This window comes from Carassius gibelio, chromosome A3, assembly GCF_023724105.1.
Source record: "Carassius gibelio isolate Cgi1373 ecotype wild population from Czech Republic chromosome A3, carGib1.2-hapl.c, whole genome shotgun sequence".
Taxonomy (NCBI): Eukaryota; Metazoa; Chordata; class Actinopteri; order Cypriniformes; family Cyprinidae; genus Carassius; species Carassius gibelio.
The window spans coordinates 26,333,448-26,355,654 of record NC_068373.1 but is presented as its reverse complement, the minus strand read 5'-3'; the positions used below and the strand labels follow the sequence as shown (position 1 = coordinate 26,355,654).

Genomic DNA, 22,207 nt, shown 5'->3' with positions numbered 1-22,207 from the left:
GAGTTGAATGTTGATATAAACAGCGTAGAGTCAGAGTTTCTCCTTCAATCACAGGATGAACAGGACTCTCCAGAGTCACACCAGCTACAGAAACAGAGGAAACATGCAATGTTGGCAATATAGTAAAATTACATGAAAGATGTAGTAATAAAAAATAGTTTATATATTTTGACAAAATTTTATTTGTGCCGCCTGCCCCACTGATGCATCCTGCATGTGTTTAATTAACCTGCTTTATGCTTAGATTGTAAACTACCAGTGAAATTAATACATTCACACAGACTCACAGTGTACAGTGATATTAACAGGATTATATTTCTCTTCAGATTGAGACTGACACCAGTACACTCCAGTGTCTGATGTGTTGGTGGAGTTGATTGTACATGTAGATCCTGTTTGTGATCCCCACACTGATGATGAACAATCTTCCCATTGTCCACTCTCTGTGTATCTTCTCACTCTCCATCTATCAGAGTTATTCTGGTCCTCACAGCTCAGAGAGAGAGAGACAGATGTGAAGTGCTGAGTTCTGCTGGGACTGATGATCAGAAAGACTGGAGGAGAAACACCTGAGAAGACAATTTTAAAAAAGAATTTAGAAATGTTTGAGATTTTTTAAAATAAATATGAACCAATCATTTAAGTGTCTGAACTCACCAGTGACCCATACTGGCTGTGTGTTGCTGTAGGTTGTGTTATATGCTGGTTCTCCTCTCTCTGCTCTGCACACATAAACTCCTGTGTGTTTTAGAGCCGCAGAACTGACAGTGTAGTTTCCTCCAGCTCCTCTGCTGCTGTCTGAGAGCATCTGATAATGATTGCTGCTTTCTGTATAAAGTGAGAATGTGAACATGTTCACTAAGGGACTTAATTTATGTATGCTCCTTTTGAATCACTTTCACTGCAAACTGATGTTTTCAGATTGTTTCAATTCTTTCAGAGATTTTTAAACTTTAGTGTTATGTCTACTTTGTCTGCAGTTCATTAATTTTAGCAAATTGCTTGCTTTGTACATTCAGATCAACAGCATTAAGGTAGAGATGGTAGACTTATTCACTCGTATGAACTCATTTTAGACACTTAGGTGTTCTTGCTCCTTCCAAGCAGTAAATGATCATCTTTGAATGAGCACTATAGTGTATTAACTTCAAATGCTTAGTAATGTCAGTCTGACCCATTTCAGGGGCTGCAAATCTTATTATTTTTTTTAAATCAAAGCTACAGTAATGCATTTTAATATTTACAAGAACAGTTTCCTTTTATGCATAGGCTACTTATGGTTTTGATGTCCACTGGATTTGCCTTCAAGCCTTCTTTAGTGGGATTGGTAAGCCATTCATACTACAGTCTGACTTCCCAGGGATTTGTGAACACCGTAGCGATATCAGAGCAATGCTGCTTTTGTTTGAGCATCGCATTTAACTTTACAGTAACACTGGTCCACGTAAACAAGTTTGGGTTTGGGATGTAGCTAGATAAGCTTGACTTAGTCATATTAAATAATCATTTTGACTTGAATAAAATCTTTTAAAGGGATAGTTCTGTCATCATCTAGTCACCCTCAAGTTCTGCCCAAACAGTTGCTGGTAGCCACTGAGTTCCATAGTATTGGGGGGAAAAATACTATGGAATTCAGTGTCTACAACTATTTGGTTACCGACATTCCTCTAATTATTTCAGTTTGTGTTCAACAGAGGGGGAAAACAATTCTAATGGTTTGGAACAACATGAGGGTGAATAAATGTAAAAAAATAAAATAAATAATAATAAAATATATATATATTTAATTGAAAGTTATCCCATTAAGCACATTATATCTTACCTGATGAAGCAGTTAGAGTGAACCAGCTGAATGTCCAGCCTGTAGAGGAGCCATAAACCTCACAGATCAGAGTCACTGGATCTCCTTCAGTCAACCACTTCTGTGGAGAAACACTTAAAACTGCCTCGAGTCTATCTGAAATAGAGAAATCACTAGTTAATAACATGTTAACAATTATAACTTGTGTGTGTTTATAGGAAGAGATTATCAAACTCACCTAATACTGTCAGTGTAACTGTATCACTGATGTTTGATGTTCGTGATCCTCCTCTCTCTGCTCCATAACAGAAGTATTTACCTGCATCAGACTCAGTAACAGGACTGAATGTGTGTTCCTGTAGCTCACTGAAAACACTGTTTGAATCATCTTTATACCAGCTGTACTGCCAGCTAGTGACTCCTTCACCATCAATGTCACATCTGAGAGTGACTATCTCTCCTCTGAATACATGATGAGCAGGTTTAATGCTCACTTTTGGTTTTGGTCTTTCTGTTAAATGATAACAATTCACAAAGAAAAATTACCTGATAATATAATAAATATGTAAATAAAACAATATATGCTGGTTTCAGTCTATTAACAGTTATTCTATGGAATAACACACATGCTAAATCAGGTTAGACTGAAGTGTTGTTCTCTGTAGCTGTTATGGTCATTGATTCAATGTCTTTTGAATCATTTTCATTGTGTTCTCAGAGCAGCTCATTATGTGATCAAAAATACTTGCCGTATATTGTAACTGTTACTGGTTCACTGTAATGTGTGTAATATCCTCCTCTTCGTGCTCTGCACCTGTACTGTCCTCCATCAGAGACTTTCACTGAATCGACTGTTTTATTTGAAGCTTCAGTAGATTCAGTGTTTGAGTTTTTACTCCAGAGAAACTCCCATCCATCCCATGACTGATCCACCTCACATCTCAGAGTAACTGAGTCTCCAGTGAACAATGAACTCTGTGGCAGCACAATCAGAGTTGGTGTGGTAACATCTGTAAATATAAAATCATTGGTAGCATGAGTCGTGAAAGTGTTTCATCAGAAGATTTGATCCTCAAAGATAAATCGTTAGTGTATTTTAGATTCACAGAGAATGGTGTCAAACACCATTTTCATGCTAAAGTGTTTCATTCTCTAGTTCGTTTTGTGGAGTACTGCATTTATAAATATATGTATAAACATAAACATTATGATATTTTATAGATTTTGACAAAGCAGATAACTTTTTAACCATCTAAAGACAAGAAATGAACTAAAAATACATTCTTACTAAATGTAAAATACTGAATATATATGTAAGTCAACAGGCAATGTGCAAACAAAACTCCAGAACTGATTCAGCAAATAACATTACAAAGCTCAAAACTGAATGATAGGAAAACAGACTGACCTACAGTTAACGCAACAGAACATTTCTCTTTTACAACCATCACTGCACACTTGCTCTCTAAAGTTTATTGTTTACTCAAACAATTTATTGTGGATTAGAATCTCTAAGAGCAGAAAGTAAAAAGTTAAGGAAGATTAGTTCACTTGGTCATTTACATAATATAATATTTATTTCACCTCTGACTGAGATCCAGCTCTTGGGTGACTCTCCTCTCTCTGAGTGTTTGCAGTAGTAGAAACCCTCATGTGACTTTGAGACAGTAGAGATGATCATCTCTGTAGTTTTATTCTGGATGAGTGATCCATCTTTATAGAAATCAGCTCTGAGGTTTGGTGGAGTTGAATGTTGATATAAACAGTGTAGAGTCAGAGTATCTCCTTCAGTCACAGGATGAACAGGACTCTCCAGAATCACACCATCTACAGAAACAGAGGAAAGATGCAATGTTGGCAAAATAGTAAAATTATATGAAAAATATAGTAAAAAATGTGTTTACATATTTTGAAAAAAACTATTCTTTGTGCCGTCTGCCCCACTGATGCGTCCTGCTTGTGTTTAATCAACCTGTTTTATGCTTTGATTGTAAACTACCAGTGAAATTAATAAATTCACACAGACTCACAGTGTACAGTGATATTAACAGGATGATATTTCTCTCCAGATTCAGACTGACACCAGTACACTCCAGTGTCTGATGTGTTGGTGGAGTTGATTGTACATGTAGATCCTGTCTGTGATCCCCACACTGATGATGAACAATCTTCCAGCTGTTTACTTTCTGTGTATCTTCTCACTCTCCATCTATCAGAGTTACTCTGGTCCTCACAGCTCAGAGAGAGAGAGACAGATGTGAAGTGTTGAGTTCTGCTGGGACTGATGATCAGAGAGACTGGAGGAGAAACACCTGAGAAGACAATTAGAGTTAAGCATTTAGAAATGTTTGAGATTTTTTTAAATAAATATGAACCAATAATTTAAGTGTCTGAACTCACCAGTGACCCATACTGGCTGTGTGTTGCTGTAGGTTGTGTTATATGCTGGTTCTCCTCTCTCTGCTCTGCACACATAAACTCCTGTGTGTTTTAGAGCAGCAGAACTGACAGTGTAGTTTCCTCCAGCTCCTCTGCTGCTGTCTGAGAGCATCTGATAATGATTGCTGCTTTCTGTTTAAAGTGAGAATGTGAAGATGTTCTTCAAGGGAATTAATTTCTGTATGATCCTTTTGAATGACTTTCACTGCAAACTGATGTTTTCAGATTGTTTTAATACTTTTAATCTCAGTAATCTAATATATATATATATATATATATATATATATATATATATATATACCATACAAAAAAAATATTTGGATACATAGACATTTTTAAACTTTAGTGTTATGTCTACTTTGTCTGCAGCTCAGCAATTTTAGCAAATAATTTGCTTTGTACATTCAGATCGACAGCATTAAGGTAGAGATGGTAGACTTATTCACTCGTATGAACTCATTTTAGACACTTAGGTGTTCTTGCTCCTTCTAAGCTGTAAATGATCATCTTTGAATGAGCATTATAGTGTATTTATTCAAAAGCTTAGTTAATGTCAATCTGACCCATTTCAGGGGCTGCCAAAATGTACATTTAAAATCAGAGCTACAGGAATGCATCTTCATATTTACAAGAACAGTTTCATTTTATGCATAGGCTACTTATGGTTTTGATGTCCGTTGGCCTTCAAGTCTTCTTTAGTGGGATTTGTAAGCCATTAATACTACAGTCTGACTTCCCAGGGATTTGTGAACACCGTAGCAATATCAGAGCAATGCTGCTTTAGTTTGAGCATCGCATTCAACTTTACAGTAACACTGGTCCACGTAAACAAGATTGGGTTTAGGATGTAGCTAGATAAGCTTGACTTAGTCATATTAAATAATCATTTTGACTTGTATAAAATCTGATAAAGTTAAAGTAGTTCTGTCATCATTTAATCACCCTCAAGTTCTGCCCTAACAGTTTCTGTTAGCCACTGACTATGGAGCGCCATTTGTAAAGCGGCTCATGCTGAAAATAACAGCAACATTTTTGTCACATTTAGTTTCAAACAATGTAAAAAAAAAAACAGTATGAATTTTTGACTGTCACTTTTTTAGGACATTTACAACAACTTTGAAAGATATCTTAAATAGTTAAATATAAATATTAAATCTTAAACCTAAATGTTAAATGTTAAATCTAAATGCTAAATCTAAATTTTAAATCTAAGTCTAAATGTTAAATCTAAATGTTAAATCTACATCAAAATGTTAAATCTAAATCTAAATGTTAAATCTAAATCTAAATATAAAATATAAATGTTAAATCTAACATTTATATCACACTAGCCTACTCTTCAAATGCAGTTTCTCCAAACATGTTTAATATTTTAGGTAGTCATTATCACGATAATCCATGTCCAAGAGTCAATTTCCTCGGATGAGATGGTTTTTATTTGTTACTTATTTGACACGGTGGACACATACTGACCTCATCGAGCTTTCATTCTGGCACTTCCGGCATTTTGAATTAGCATATTAGCTAAATATTTAGTTTCACCCGAAACATTTAGATTCAACATTTATATTTATATTTAACATTTATATTTAACATTCATATTTATATTTAACATTTCGATTTGACATTTAGATTTGGATTAATATTTAACATTTAAATTAAAATTTATATTTAACGTTTACATTTACATTTACATTGATTCATTTAGCAAACACTTTTATCCAAAGCGACATACAGATGAGGACAGAGGAAGCAATCAAAAACAACAAAAAGAGCAATGATATATAAGTGCTATAAAAAGTCTCAGTTAGGTTAACACAGTACACATAGCATGGGATTTTAAATAATATAATATAAAGAAAACAGATAGAATAAAAAAAGAATAGAGCAAGCTAGTGTTAGAGGTCTTTGCCCATACACACACACACACACACACACACACACACATACAATTTCATAATTAATGAAAAGAAAATAGAATACAAAAAGATTAGAAAGTTAGTTAGATTTTTTTTTAAAGAACAGAATTAGAATAGTGAGTGTTAAAGTTAGAGGGTCAAATAAAGGTTTAAGCTTTTTTATGTTTGATTTAACATTTAAATTTAACATTTAACATTTAAGTGTAAGATTTAATATTTATATTTAACATTTAGATTTTACATTTACATTTAGATTTAACATTTAACATTTAGGTGTAACATTTAATATTTATATTTAACTATTTAAAATATATCTAAGTTTACAAATATTGTTGTAAATGTGCTAGAAAGTGACTGTCAAAAATTCATACCAGTTTTTTATACATTGTTTGAAGCTAAATGTTACAAAATGTTGCTGTTACAAACGGCGCCCCATAACTGACTTCCATGGTATGGGGGAAAAAATACTTTGGAAGTCAGTGTCTACAACTGTTTGGTTACCGACATTCTTCTAATTATTTTTGGTAGTGTTCAACAGAGGGAGAAAAAAAAAATTATAAAGTTTTGGAACAACATAAGGGTGAATAAATGTAAAAAAAAATGTTTTACCTATTTATTTAATTCAAAGTTACCGCCTGAAGCACATTATATCTTACCTGATGAAGCAGTTAGAGTGAACCAGCTGAATGTCCAGCCTGTAGAGGAGCCATAAACCTCACAGATCAGAGTCACTGAATCTCCTTCTGTCAACCACTTCTGTGGAGAAACACTTAAAACTGCATGGAGTCTGTCTGAAATAGAGAAATCACTAGTTAATAACATGTTAACAATTATAACTTGTGTGTGTTAATAGGAGGAGATTATCAAACTCACCTAATACTGTCAGTGTAACTGTATCACTGATGTTTGATGTTCGTGATCCTCCTCTCTCTGCTCCATAACAGGAGTATTTACCTGTGTCAGACTCAGTAACAGGACTGAATGTGTGTTCCTGTAGTTCACTGAAAACACTGTTTGAATCATCTTTATACCAGCTGTACTGCCAGCTAGTGACTCCTTCACCATCAATGTCACATCTGAGAGTGACTATCTCTCCTCTGAATACATGTTGAGCAGGTTTAATGCTCACTTTTGGTTTTGGTCTTTCTGTTAAATGATAACAATTCACAAAGAAAAAATACCTGATAATATAATAAATATGTAAATAAAACAATATATGCTGGTTTCAGTCTATTAACAGTTATTCTATGGAATAACACACATGCTAAATCAGGTTAGACTGAAGTGTTGTTCTCTGTAGCTGTTATGGTCATTGATTCAGTGTCTTTTGAATCATTTTCATTGTGTTCTCAGAGCAGATCATTATGTGATCAAAAATACTTGCCGTATATTGTAACTGTTACTGGTTCACTGTAATGTGTGTAATATCCTCCTCTTCGTGCTCTGCACCTGTACTCTCCTCCATCAGAGACTTTCACTGAATCAATTGTTTTATTTGAAGCTTCAGTGGATTCAGTGTTTGAGTTTTTATTCCAGATAAACTCCAATCCATCCCATGACTGATCCACCTCACATCTCAGAGTAACTGAGTCTCCAGTGAACAATGAACTCTGTGGCAGCACAATCAGAGTTGGTGTCGCAAAATCTGTAAATATCAAATCATTAGTAGCATTAGTTGTGAAAGTATTTCAGCAGAAGGTTTCATCCTCAAAGATAAATCGTTAGTGTATTTTAGATTCACAGAGAATGGTATCGTACACTATTTTCATGCTAAAGTGTTTCATGCTCTAGTTTGTTTTGTGGAGTGCTGCATATATAAATATATGTAGAAACATAAACATTATGATATTTTATAGATTTTGACAAAGTAGATTCCCTTTTTTTAAGGGAATTGAAAGTTAACCATCTAAATACAAGAAATGGACTAAAAATACATTATTACTAAATGTAAAATACTGAATATATAAGTCAACAGGCAATGTGCAAAACAAAACTCCAGGACTGATTCAGCAAATACCATTACAAATCTCAAAACTGAATGATAGGAAAACAGACTGCAAACTACAGTTAACGCAACAGAAAATTTCTCTTTCACAAACATCACTGCACACTTGCTCTCTAAAGTTCATTGTTGACTCATACAATTTATTATGGATCTGAATCTCTGAGAGCAGAAAGTAAAAAGTTTCACCTCTGACTGAGATCCAGCTCTTGGGGGACTCTCCTCTCTCTGAGTGTTTGCAGTAGTAGAAACCCTCATGTGACTTTGAGACAGTAGAGATGATCATCTCTGTAGTTTGATTCTGGATGAGTGATCCATCTTTATAGAAATCAGCTCTGAGGTTTGATGGAGTTGAATGTTGATATAAACAGCGTAGAGTCAGAGTATCTCCTTCAGGCACAGGATGAACAGGACTCTCCAGAATCACACCAGCTACAGAAACAGAGGAAACATGCAATTTTGGTGTAGCAGTATGAGTGTAACCCATAATTACTTGGCGTTCTTTTGGCCAATCACTGCCACAGGCACTCCCACATAAATACAGGTGGTAGTGCTCCTGAATGCAGTCTTGCTCGCTGGTGATGGAAGTGTGTCATACTGTTTGCTCGCTTGGTGTGTTTTTCTGCTGCGGTACAGGTAAAGTGGCAGCTCTGCTGTCTCTGCACTTATTGTACTTTTATCAGCTGCCATTGTTCAATATGCATTAAATGCTTATAGATCTCCGGTTGGTGGGTCAGTCCTCAACCTCGTTGTGCAATGCATTCAAAAGCGAATGTTACTGATCACTATCTGTTCTCTTTGTATCCTTAGAGCTACCTCCTTCAGGATTGACACACACGCTGCTTGATTGGTATGTAGGCTACATAGTGTGGGATTTATTTGCCCTATTTGGGCTTAAATACTTCGCTTTAACAAGATAAAAGACACCCATGAAGAACAGAGGAGGAGGAGCTTGGAGTGTTTGTTGGCAGGGCCAGTTTGTCGTGGTGGTTTGCTTGTTGTGTTTGACAAAATAGCTTGTCTGACAAACTTCACCAGCCCAGAGATAAATGAAAGGGAAGTATTTGTTGTTATAAGTTTTGTTAGTTAGCGAAGCTTTAGGTATGAGGCGTGTTGAATGCCGAATACTTTATTTTGGGGTTTTTGTTTTTAGTTAGAGGGTGGAGATTTAGTCAGGGAATTTTTTGTTGTTTTTGTTTATTTTGCACTGCTCATTTTCTTATCTCTGAAGCTGTTCAAATTAGTGTTATCTTTCTTTGTATATAGTTGTAAATAAGGTGTTGGTTGGTGTTTTCATATAAGTATATATATATATTTGTAATTAAAGCGAACCACTTATTGTCATGTCAGTTGTCCTTGTGTCATTCTTTCCCAGTACTTCCCAGAGACCAAAATTATAGACTAGTTTATATTTTATGTACGTCTTCCTTGTATCTCTATACCATCAGGAGACGTAACACTTGGATTGACAAAGTGCATCTTACAATTAAGGTGTGTGTATACATTTGCTCTCTTCATTCAATTATATTGCTTTTATTTTTTTTGAGTGAATGTCCATTAATTGTGTTTTTGTGTCCCTGTTTAAGTTACTGAGAGCCGAAGGTGTTGGTGTCTGGGTGGTGGGGTTCCCCTCTTGCGTGCTGTGTTGTCTACCCCGTTTTCTTGCTGAGTTCACTGGTGCGTGTTTGTTTTTTAGTGTTTGTGTGTTCACACAGGTGACCTTTTCCTGGGATTCCTCTTTGCCTCTGTGGCTCCCTTATCCTCCACTGGTAAGCCTCAGCAGCAATTACAATTTGTTCCCCGCCCTAAAGTATGAATGTGTTCTGGAATTTGTTTTAAAACTTATTGAAATAAAGTTTGTTTCTTTTTAAAAATTGAACCTCGTCTCTGGCAGAATTGTATACGTACCTGTTTGTCCTTAAGTGATTAGTAACACTGCTATTAGGAAATAAAGTCATTTTCTGGGTGAGAGTCCCAGGGTGGTGTAGTTGGCGTTTTTGGGGCAGGTTCCACCTATATAACCTTCTGTCTTGTCAGCTCTCTGCCACAATTTGGTGTAGTTGGCAGGGTGTTTCCAAATTAAATCCGAGATGTGTTCAATTTTATTTATTTATTTATTATTTTTTTTTTTTTTTGCTCCTTGGCTGTCCTGGGTGCAAATTTGATTTGTGTGCAGGAGTGTTTAAAATTTTCTTTTATACTGTTCATAGGCAAAACAGCAGCTGCCTTCCTGTCTCTTAACATTAAAGTTTCCCTTTATTGGGCAGGATAAGTATGGAAGGGGGACTTACAGGAGTTGAGGGACTTGGTCGAGCAGTTGAGGGAAGAAAATCAGAACTGGAACATGCATGAACCGGCAGGGGCCGTGCCTGGACCTAGTTCCGCACCTCCTAATGTGTTACCTACTGCACTACCTGCAGCTAGAGTCCCAACTACTGAGAGACTTGTGTTTTTGCCCTTTGATCAAAAATGTCCTATGTTTAGGGGAAGATCAGGGATAGGGTTAACAGAATGAATTGAGGAAGTGCAAGCTTGCATAAGGGCATGCCATTTGTCAATCTGACCAGGCTTTTTTTTTTTTTTTTTTTTGCTCGATCACCTGGAAGGGGAAGCCGGCGAGGAAATGGTTTCATCCAAGTGCAGAACGTGAGGACCCAGCTAAGATAATTGCTGTTTTACAGGAGTTTCATGGTTGTTGTGAGTCCTACGTAGCCTTACAGGAGGCATTTTTCTCCCGTCTGCAACAGGAGGGGGAAACCTTGCGAGAGTTCTCCCTTGCACTAATGAGCCTTATGGCATTGATAAAGCAGCATGCTCCTAGTGACATACCAAATACGCGATCAATTTGTTGAACATATACTTGATGGTGCCCTCCATCGTGAGTTGAAGAAGTGTGTGCGCAGACAGGCAGTCGCTACTTTGCTAGAGGTGAGGGCAGTAGCGATCCTGTGGGAGCGAGAGGGTTTGCCAGGGGGTGCTACGGGCCAGAGTCACTCTGTCTCATCGGCCCTTGGTTTTCAGTTTGGCATGCAGGGTGATCCTTGGTCGGTTGTTAACTAACCCCAAGTGTCTGAGCTGAGTGAGATGCGAGAGATGCTAAAGCTGCAACAAGGGCAGCTCAATGAGTTTACTCAAAGCATTGCCCGCTTGTAGAGTTCTAGATAGCGCGGTCGTTCATCTCATAATGGCCCCATAAAATGTAGGCGGTGCCAGCAGCCTGGCCATATTGCGAGGAAGAGCTAAGGGAAACGTGTTTCTGCTTGTGCACCTTTTCATTCGTATGCCCCTCCACCTCTTAACAGATCGTCTCGCACTGCTTTGGCGTTTGACAACTAGCACCCGCTGAATTTCAGAGCCACAGTTAGGAGGGGGTAGATACTGGTTCATTTGCTTTTAATTATCCGGCGGAAACTTGAAAGCTGATGTCGTCTTGCCCACATTTAGATGTGTGTATGGGTGGGGTTGAGGTTCCTTGCCTGGTAGACACCAGTTCAATGGTTTCCACAATCCCAGAAAGTTTCTTTCTTCAGAAATACGAGCCATGGAGTCAAGAGAGGCTCCAATCTTGTCACTGGCTGCAGCTTAGGGCAGCCAATGGGTTGGCCATTCCCTATCTTTGCTACTTGGAGCTTGACATTGAGCTTTGTGGTAAATTATTGCAGCGGTGTGGGTTGCTGGTAGTTAAGGATCCCCCTGGTGGTGTGTATTCTCAGGTCCCTGGTATTTTGGGAATGAACGTGATTCGCCGATGCTATAGAGCGCTTTTCAGTCGGCATGGCTTGGCCATGTTTGACTTACCTGTGGTCCCCAACAGTCCAGAATCTGTTGTGAAGGCATTGCAAAGGTGCCAGCAGGCCAGCACTCATTCCCTTGATGATGCAGCTGCTAATGTAAGAGTGTGAGGCAGGAAGGCTTGTATGATTCCTGGAGGTGTGAAGAAAATGGTCACTACCACATGTTCAGCGCAATACTCTGAGAATACAGTGTTGTTTGGCCTACCAGCTGGACTTCTTGCATCTCCTGCCTTGGTTTGGGTGTTAAAGGGTACCACCTACATTCCAGTTGTGAATGTGGGTACCATTGATGTGGTGCTTTATCCACATACTGTTGTATGTACATTGGATGAGGTTTGTGTTGTTAGCCTGCCTACAGGAGTTACAGAGGTGTCTTCAGACGTGGTTACAGTGGCATCTCAGATTGCTGCTCCCATGGTGGAGGATCAGATAGATGCCATGGACTTGTCGTCATTGTCTGCTGAGGAACAGGGTCTGTTAAAGTCCCTTCTTAGGAGATACAACGGTCTTTTCTGCTCATGATGGAGATCTTGGTTGCACCAACCTGATTACCCATGACATCCCTCTCTTAGACAATATTCCTGTCAGACAACGCTACCGGCGCATTCCTGCATCTGAGTATGAGGTGGTAAAAAAGCACATTCACCAACTTCTTGAGGCACAGGTAATCAGGAAGAGTAGGAGTCCTTATGCCAGAACGATTGTCCTTGTTAAGAAGGATGGAGTATGTGTCTTAACTATAGGCAGGTTTTCCATCTTGGACCTGGCCAGTGGGTATAACCAGGTCCCAGTTACTGAGGTAGATCGGCCCAAGACTGCGTTTTGCACACCCTTCGTGTGCAAGTCCACCAAGTCTAAGAGAAAGGCTGAGCAAGCTGTAATTGAAAACTGGACAGAGGAGTGCCATAGCAGCTTTGAACCACTGAAAGCCAGGCTCACAAGTACCCCAGTGCTTGCGTATGCTGATTTTTCTCTCCCTTTCATTTTGGACAGTCATGGTGGCCTGGGTGCCATGTTATCACAAGAGCTACATGGTAAGGTTAGGCCCATAGCCTATGCTTGCAGGGTTTGAGGCCCACTGAGCACAACATGGTAAACTAAAATTCTATGAAACTGGTGTTTGTGGCACTTAAGTGGGCCATGACGGAGAAATTTTGGGAGTATCTGCTGGGCCATAAATGTGTGGTCTTTACTGATAATAATCTGCTTAGCCACTTGTAATCAGCTAAACTTGGTGCAACTGAGCAATGCTGGGCAGTCCAGCTTGTATCATTTGATTTTGAGGTAAAGTATCGTGCAGGTAGAAGTAACAAGAATGCGGATGCTCTATCCTGTCAGTACCCCCCTGTCCGAGGAAATATGGAAGCTATGCTTCCTGGTACAGCACTCCCCAAACCTTTGCAGCAGGTCCTCCAGGGACCTGAAGCAGTTCAGAATGCTGTCGTGGCTCTGCCTCATCTCACAACTGCTGATACTCTTTCACCTAGATATCACACTATAGAGACTCTGTCTGTTCCCTAAACTAGAAAAAGAAAAACGTCCAAACCAAGTTAAGATTAGCAATTTAATTGAGGTTCAACAAATAAAAAAACAGATGCATTACGGATACATTTTGTAAATAATATGATCACTCATCATAATCTAGATGTGCTCCGTTTGACAGAAACCTGGCTAAAACCTGATGATTACATTATTCTAAACGAGTCCACCCCCCAAGATTACTGTTATAAACATGAGCCACGTCTAAAAAGCAAAGGGGGAGGTGTTGCTTCAATTTATAACAATGTTTTCAGGATTTCTCAGAGGGCAGGCTTCAAGTATAACTCGTTTTAAGTAATGGTGCTACATTAACATTATCCAGAGAAACAAATGTCAATGATAAATCCCCTGTTATGTTCGTACTGGCTATCCAAGTTAGTTCTGTCTGCAGATAAAGCTTTAATAGTTGGTGATTTTATTATCCATGTTGATAATGAAAGATGCATTGGGATCAGCATTTATAGACATTCTGAACTCTATTGGGGTTAGACAACATGTTTCAGGACCTACTCATTGTCGAAATCATAGTCTAGATTTAATACTGTCACATAGAATTGATGTCAATAGTGTTGAAATTATGCAGCCAAGTGATGATATCTCAGATCATTATTTAGTTTTGTGCAAACTTCATATAGCCATAATTGTAAATCCTACTTCTTATTACAAGTATGGAAGAACCATCACTTCTACCACAAAATACTGCTTTTTAAGTTATCTTCCTGATGTATCCAAATTCCTTAGCATTTCCAAAACCTCAGTTGCTCCTTTACGCTTAAGGAAGGTTAAGGAAACCAGTATGACAATGAAACTAACGAAAAATAAAGCCTCAACAAGTGTTGACATTTCCCAACATCACAGCAGTAATGACTTTATGAACTACTTGATTTCTAAAATCGATACTATTAGAGATAAAATTTTAACCATTCAGCCGTCAGCTACAGTATCGCATCAGCCAGTGCACTATAGACCCCCTGAGGAACAGTTCCACTCATTCTCTACTATAGGAGAGGAAGAATTGTATAAACTTTTTAAATCATCTAAACCAACAACATGTGTGTTAGACCCCATACCATCTAAGCTCCTAAAAGAGGTGCTTCCAGAAGTCATAGCTCCTCTTCTGACTTCAAACTGGCTGTTATTAAGCCTTTCATAAAAAAAAAAAAAAAAAAAAACTTGACCCCAAAGAATTAGTTAATTATAGACCAATCCCGAATCTCCCTTTTCTGTCCAAGATACTAGAAAAGGTGGTATCCTCACAATTATATTCCTTCTTAGAGAAAAATGGTATATGTGAGGATTTCCCGTCAGGATTTAGACCGTATCATAGTACTGAGACTGCTCTCCTTAGAGTTACAAATGACCTGCTCTTATCATCTGATCGTGGTTGTATTTATCTATTAGTTTTATTGGATCTTAGTGCTGCGTTTGACACAATTAACCACAACATTCTTTTGCATAGACTTGAACACTTTGTTGGCATTAATGGAAGTGTATTAGCATGGTTTAAATCGTACTTATATGACCGCCATCAGTTCGTAGCAGTGAATGAAGATGTATCATATCGATCACAAGTGCAGTATGGAGTACCTCAAGGCTCAGTACTAGGGCCGCTACTCTTCACGCTTTATATGTCTTATATTATGTATTATATTTATATTAATCTCACCCCTGGCCTTTACTATGGCCATGGAGGTTATCATCAGGGCCTCAAGACGGGTCGTGGGAGGGAAGCGAACTAAGAACGGGATCCGCCTTCCACCTATCCGAGCATATATGGATGACATGACCACCCTGACCACTACCGCAGCATGTACCAGACAACTACTCGGTAAACTACAGGAGACCATAAAGTGGGCCCGGATGAAAATGAAACCGAACAAGTCACGAAGCATCTCAATAGTTAAGGGACAGCTTAAAGATGTGAGGTTCTGCATTGGTGATGACCCAATACCAACAGTGTCTGAGCAACCTGTCAAAAGCCTGGGTAGATGGTACAACACAAGCCTAAGGGATAAAGACCAAGTGCTGCAAGTAAGAAAGGACATTACAGACAGTCTGGAAAACATCAATAACACCCTCCAGAGCACAATCATCCATGAGAAGCGCGAACAGGGTAAAAAGTCAGTTTGACTCAGATTGTGCCAGCTAGTGTGGGTTTGTGATTTTACTGCACGGGGGCGTCATAAGCTCCGTGACCTTTACGGTCCTGTACAGTATAGAGTCCTCAAAGTGCCCAGAGAAGGAGGGTCCATGTATGCAGTTGCACCAGTGGACGAACCGACTAAAGCCAGGCAGGTCAACCATACACTGTTAAAGATTGTAGTTAGAGCTCATCCTTTAAGAGAGGCTGCCTTCCCTTGTGCACCTCTTGTTGACCCACCACAGTCGGAGGACAAGTTCTCAGGGGATGATCTGTTGGTTTTTAGGCAGGAGTCTCCTTTGGTAACCCCCTCTCAAGTGTCTGTTACCCAAACCACCCCTCGGTTGCAGCTCCTGCCTACTGGGCAAACCCCGGTTGTGCCTCTTTCTACCAGGGCAGCAGAAGGACCCTCTCCCTCTTCACCTCCTTTGCTTACGTTTGTCCCTGCTGTTAGTTACCGATCGCTATCTGTGTTGTTTGTATCCTTTGAGCGGCCTCCTTTTTTTTGACACATGCTGCTTGATTGGTATGTAGGCTACGTGGTGTGGGATTGATTTGTTTTATTTGGGGTTAACCACTTCACGTTTTTATAAATAACAGGAACTGGGCTGGTTTAACTGGAGATTTTCTTCAGCCGCAGAGCATTCATTTACTAGCTGCTGTTTTTCCTGGACTGCTGTTTTGTCTCACATGCATGTTTTGAACATTTTATCAGTAACTTTATTCGATCTCTGCACGCCCGTTTTTGCCTTCATGGCCACTGGATAACCACTGCCATACGGTCAAATGTGTGAGCCTCCTGTTTTGTGTGGGCCAGTATTTTAAATGGTTTGAATGTAATTTAGTAGAAGGGGGTTGGCTCTTTGCAGTTATAATTTGGCTGATTTTAGTTGTTTATTTTCCTTTTTGTTAGTTAGCTCTCAGTTTAGCTAAAATTTGCATTTATGGTTGTTTTTCATCAGTGACTTGTTTATTTAATCAGGTTTTCTTTTTGTTAACATAGTTAAAGGTGTATTTATATTTTGTTTAATTATTTCTTATTACTGAATTAATTTTTCAGAATTTTCTTTGGTTTCAGTCTTATTGTACTTTAATCATATTTAGTATTTTGTTGTTTTTCTTGGATTGACAAAGTGCATCTTACAATTTAGGTGTGTGTCTATACATATTTGCTCTCTTCATTCAATTTATATAGCTTTTCTTTTTGTTGAGTGAATACCCATTGATTGTGTGTTTGTGTCCCTGTTTTAGTTGCTGAGAGCTGAAGGTGGTGTTGGTCCCTTACAAAAGGAAAATATATTTACCAATATATTTCTTAAAATATATTCTGATACATTGTAATATATTATTTTTATTTTCTAATATATTATTTATTTCAATACAGTTAATAATATATTGATTATACATATATTATACAATATTTAGCAAAATATACAAATGATTGCCGCTTTCAATATATTGCAATATATTGGAAAAAATAAATATAAGAATATATGCCTAATATATTTCATGATATTTTCCAATATACTGCAATTATATTTTTGTTTCATAAGGGCGTGTCCGGGTGGTGGGGTCCCCTTCCTACGTGCCGTGTTGTCTACCCGTTTTCTTGCTGTGTTCACTGGTGTGTGTTTGTTTTTTAGTGTTTGTGTGTTCACGTGGGTGACCTTTTCCTGGGATTCCTCTTTGCCTTTGTGGCTTCCTTCTCCTCCACTGGCAGTAATTACAATTTGTTCCCGGCCCTAAAGTATGAATGTGTTCTAGAATTTGTTTTAAAACTTATTGAAATAAAGTTTGTTTCTTTTTAAAAATCGAACATAGTCCCTTGCTGAATTGTATTGTATTGTAAGTGATTAGTAACATTGCAATTAGGAAATAAATAAAATCATTATCTGCGTGAGACTCCCAGGGTGGCGTAGTTGGTGTTTTTTGGGGGCAGGTTCCACCTAGACTATAACCTTCTGTCTTGTCCGCTCTCCGCTTTGCCACATTGGCAAAATGGTAAAATTATATGAAATAAATAGTAATAAAAAAAGTTTATATATTTTGACAAAACTATTCTTTTTGCCGCTTGCCCCACTGATGCGTCCTGCATACGTTTAATCAACCTGCTTTATGCTTTGATTGTAAACTACCAGTGAAATTAATAAAATCAGACTCACAGTGTACAGTGATATTAACAGGATCATATTTCTCTCCAGATTGAGACTGACACCAGTACACTCCATTGTCTGATGTGATAGTGGAGTTGATTGTACATGTTTGTGATCCCCACTCTGATGATGAACAATCTACCAGCTGTTCACTCTCTGTGTATCTTCTCACTCTCCATCTATCAGAGTTACTCTGGTCCTCACAGCTCAGAGAGAGAGAGACAGATGTGAAGTGTTGAGTTCTGCTGGGACTGATGATCAGAGAGACTCGAGGAGAAACACCTGAGAAGACAATTCGATTTAAGCATGTAGAAATGTTTGAGATTTTTTAAATAAATATGAACCAATCATTTAAGTGTCTGAACTCACCAGTGACCCATACTGGCTGTGTGTTGCTGTAGGTTGTGTTATATGCTGGTTCTCCTCTCTCTGCTCTGCACACATAAACTCCTGTGTGTTTTAGAGCAGCAGAACTGACAGTGTAGTTTCCTCCAGCTCCTCTGCTGCTGTCCGAGAGCATCTGATAATGAATGCTGCTTTCTATATAAAGTGAGAAGGTGAAGATTTTTACTAAGGGACTTAATTTCTGTATGCTCCTTATGAATGACTTTCACTGTAAACTGATGTATTCAGGTAGTTTAATATTTTTAATCTCAGTAATGTTTTTTTTTTTTTTTTTTTTTTTTTTTTTTATAAACCATACAATAAACATTCGGATATATAGACATTTTTAAACTTTAGTGTTATGTCTATACTTTGTCTGCAGCTCAGCAATTTTAGCAAATAGTTTGCTTTGTACATTCAGATCGACAGCATTCAGGTAGAGATGGTAGACTTATTTGCTCATTTTAGACACTTAGGTGTTCTTGCTCCTTCCAAGCAGTAAATGATCATCTTTGAATGAGCACAAGAACAGATTCATTTTATGCATAGGCTTCTTATGGTTTTGATGTCGATTGGCCTTCAAGCCTTCTTTAGTGGGATTGGTAAGTCATTCATACTGCAGGCTGACCCAGGGATTTGTGAACACCGTAGCAATATCAGAGCAATGCTGTTTGATAAATAATCATTTTGACTTGAATAAAATTTGTTAAAGGGATAGTTCTGTCATTATTAAGTCACCCTCAATTTCTGCCCAAACAGTTCCTGGTAGCCACTGACTTATAGTATGGGGGAAAAATACTATGGAAGTCAGTGTCTACAACTGTTATACAGACATTCTTCAAACTATTTTTTGTTCAACAGAGGGAGAAAAAAATCATAAAGGTGTGGAACAGCATGCCAAAAGTTTAATTTTTTTGGCTGAACTATTCCTTTAATCCAAAGTTACCACATGAAGCACATTATATCTTACCTGATGAAGCATTTAGAGTGTACCAGCTGAAAATCCAGTCTGTAGAGGAGCCATAAACCTCACAGATCAGAGTCACTGAATCTCCTTCTGTCAACCACTTCTGTGGAGAAACACTTAAAACTGCATGGAGTCTGTCTGAAATAGAGAAATCACTAATTGATTACATGTGAACATTAATAACTTGTGTGTGTGTGTGTGTGTGTGTGTGTGTTTATAGGAAGAGATGATCAAACTCACCTGATACTGTCAGTGTAACTGTATCACTGATGTTTGATGTTCGTGATCCTCCTCTCTCTGCTCCATAACAGGAGTATTTACCTGTGTCAGACTCAGTAACAGGACTGAACGTGTGTTCCTGTAGTTCACTGAAAACACTGTTTGAATCATCTTTATACCAGCTGTACTGCCAGCTAGTGACTCCTTCACCATCAATGTCACATCTGAGAGTGACTGTCTCTCCTCTGAATACATGATGATCAGGTTTAATGCTCACTTTGGCTTTTGGTCTTTCTGTTAAATAATAACAATTCACAAAGGAAATAATGTGATTTGAAACATATGTAAATAAAATAATATATGCTGGTTTTAGTCTATGAACAGTTACTATATTGAAAATCACACATGCTAAATCAGGTTAGACTGAAGTGTTGTTCTCTGTAGCTGTTATAGTCATTGATTCAGTGTCTTTTGAATCATTTTCATTGTGTTCTCAGAGCAGCTCATTATGTGATCAAAAATACTTGCCGTATATTGTCACTGTTACTGGTTCACTGTAATTTGTATAATTTCTTCCTCTTCGTGCTCTGCACCTGTACTCTCCTCCATCAGAGACTTTCACTGAATCAATTGTTTTAGTTGAAGCTTCAGTAGATTCAGTGTTTGAGTTTCTACTCCAGAGAAACTCCCATCCATCCCATGAACGATCCACCTCACATCTCAGAGTAACTGAGTCTCCAGTAAACAATGAACTCTGTGGCAGCACAATCAGAGCTGGTGTGGTAACATCTGTAAATATAAAATCATTAGTAGCATTAGTTGTGAAAGTGTTTCAGCAGAAGATTTGATCCTCAAAGATAAATCGTTAGTGTATTTTAGATTCACAGAGAATGGTGTCAAACACCATTTTCATGCTAAAGTGTTTCATGCCCTAGTTTGTTTTGTGAAGTGTTGCATATATATTGTAAATATATTTATAAACATAAACATTATGATATGTTATAGATCTTGAACTTTTTGGGGGGAATTAAAAGTGAAATATTTCTTACTAAATGTAAAATACTGAATATATAAGTCAACAGGCAATGTGCAAAACAAAACTCCAGAACTGATTTGGCAAATACCATTACAAATCTCAAAACTGAATGACTGAAAAACAGACCTAGACCTACAGTTAACGCAACAGAACATTTCTCTTTCACAAACATCACTGCACACTTGCTCTCTAAAGTTCATTGTTTACTTATACAGTTTATTGTGGATTTGAATCTCTTGAGAGTAGAAAGACAAATCTACTTCTCTTCATCATTTACAGAAATATAAAAACAATTATCATCCATTTAACCATATTCAGATAAAATAATACTCACAGAGCAGAAGAGGAAGTTGACTGAGCTCCATACTGACTGAATGATGACAGACGGTTGAAGACACAGAAAGTGTTAAAGTCTCAAGACTTCCTGAAACCCGCAGTCAGATCTTTAGGAACATAATGACAGATTAAATACATACCTCAGGTGTTATAGAAAATCGTTTGGTAGTGTTGAGAATATTGTAACATGCTTTCATAAAATGTCACAATGACTAACATACATGTTTTACAAAAATGTTGCCATGAATCACATTATCAAATTGATAAATTCAGAATTGGCATTATGAGAATAAATTATATCCTGGCATGTTTAAAGAACAAGGAAAATGAAACAATCTTTTGATAGCTCATTAATATCATTGATAGCTCATGTTTTACAAAAATGTTGCCATGAATCACATTATCAAATTGATAAATTCAGAATTGGCATTATGAGAATAAATTATATCCTGGCATGTTTAAAGAACAAAGAAAATGAAACAATCTTTTGATAGCTCATTAATATAATTTAATTTATTTAATGGAAGCAGCAGAAACTAGTGAACTTGAATCATGAATTTAATGAAATTTTGGGAATCATACAATTTAACAATCCTGTTTTGGGTTCCTCTTAAAAAAATGTCTCCATAACAGTTCAAATAATTATTATTTTTGTTCTTTTGACGAAAAAAACATAAAAGAAAGAAAAAAAAGAATTGCAATCCTTTTTTACTCTGCTCAGAAATATGTTCAATTCTTGCAAAAGGTTTTAAATGTTTTATTGTTATTTTCACAGATCACACACTTAAAAAGCAGACTATGTACATTCTTTGCAATAGAAAGAAAGAAAATGAACATGCACATTTGGAACAACTTGATGGTGAATAAAATACAGATTTGGACTAGTCCGGTTGCTAATTGTTCACACTTAAATTGTTTTTTTTTTTTTTTTTTTTTTTTTTTTTTTTATAAATCTGAGGACAGTGACCCTTTTCTCAGAAAAAAAAAAAACAACATATAGGCTACATCTGTCATGAGTCAATATATAACCGCGAGACTGAAGGTGAAAGAGGAAGTACAGTAGAAAGAAGACCAGCATTAAAGGCATTGTAGGTGATTTTGTTCAAAAACATTTTTATGCTGGTTAAAAGTCTCTTCACATTCAGATAGCGAGAACAGAAGGGGTCATTTTTGTAATATTATGTGCTTTGTAATGTAATGTTTTCTCAACAGTGAATGAGACATGAAGTAATCTGGCATTCAGTCAGTTTCATTCAGTCCTCCACCAACGCTGTCTCTCATCGTGTCGCTGGTTAGCCTTCTGGACTGCTGTTCATGCTCATGTGTTTTGGAAAAGACCTGGCTTTGGAGAGTGATTTGCAGGGAGGCTGGGATCTTATGCTTTCAAAGTTAACTTGCTATTGCTACCATCTCCAAAATCACTTATCCTGCCTTTAAAATTGCAGCATGTAACGTTTGCCTCTCTAGTACCATTTCTG

The 22,207-nt window shown here is 37.5% G+C and overlaps 1 protein-coding gene across 1 annotated transcript in view; it reads right to left on the bottom strand.

Moving 5' to 3' along the window:
* LOC127953780 (basement membrane-specific heparan sulfate proteoglycan core protein) overlaps positions 1-22,207 on the bottom strand; it is a 287,372-nt gene that overhangs the window by 215,617 nt on the left and 49,548 nt on the right. The window contains exon 3 of the mRNA XM_052553074.1: positions 19,460-19,651. Coding sequence (XP_052409034.1) covers positions 19,460-19,651 — 192 coding nt within the window. The remainder of the gene's footprint in view (positions 1-19,459; positions 19,652-22,207) is intronic.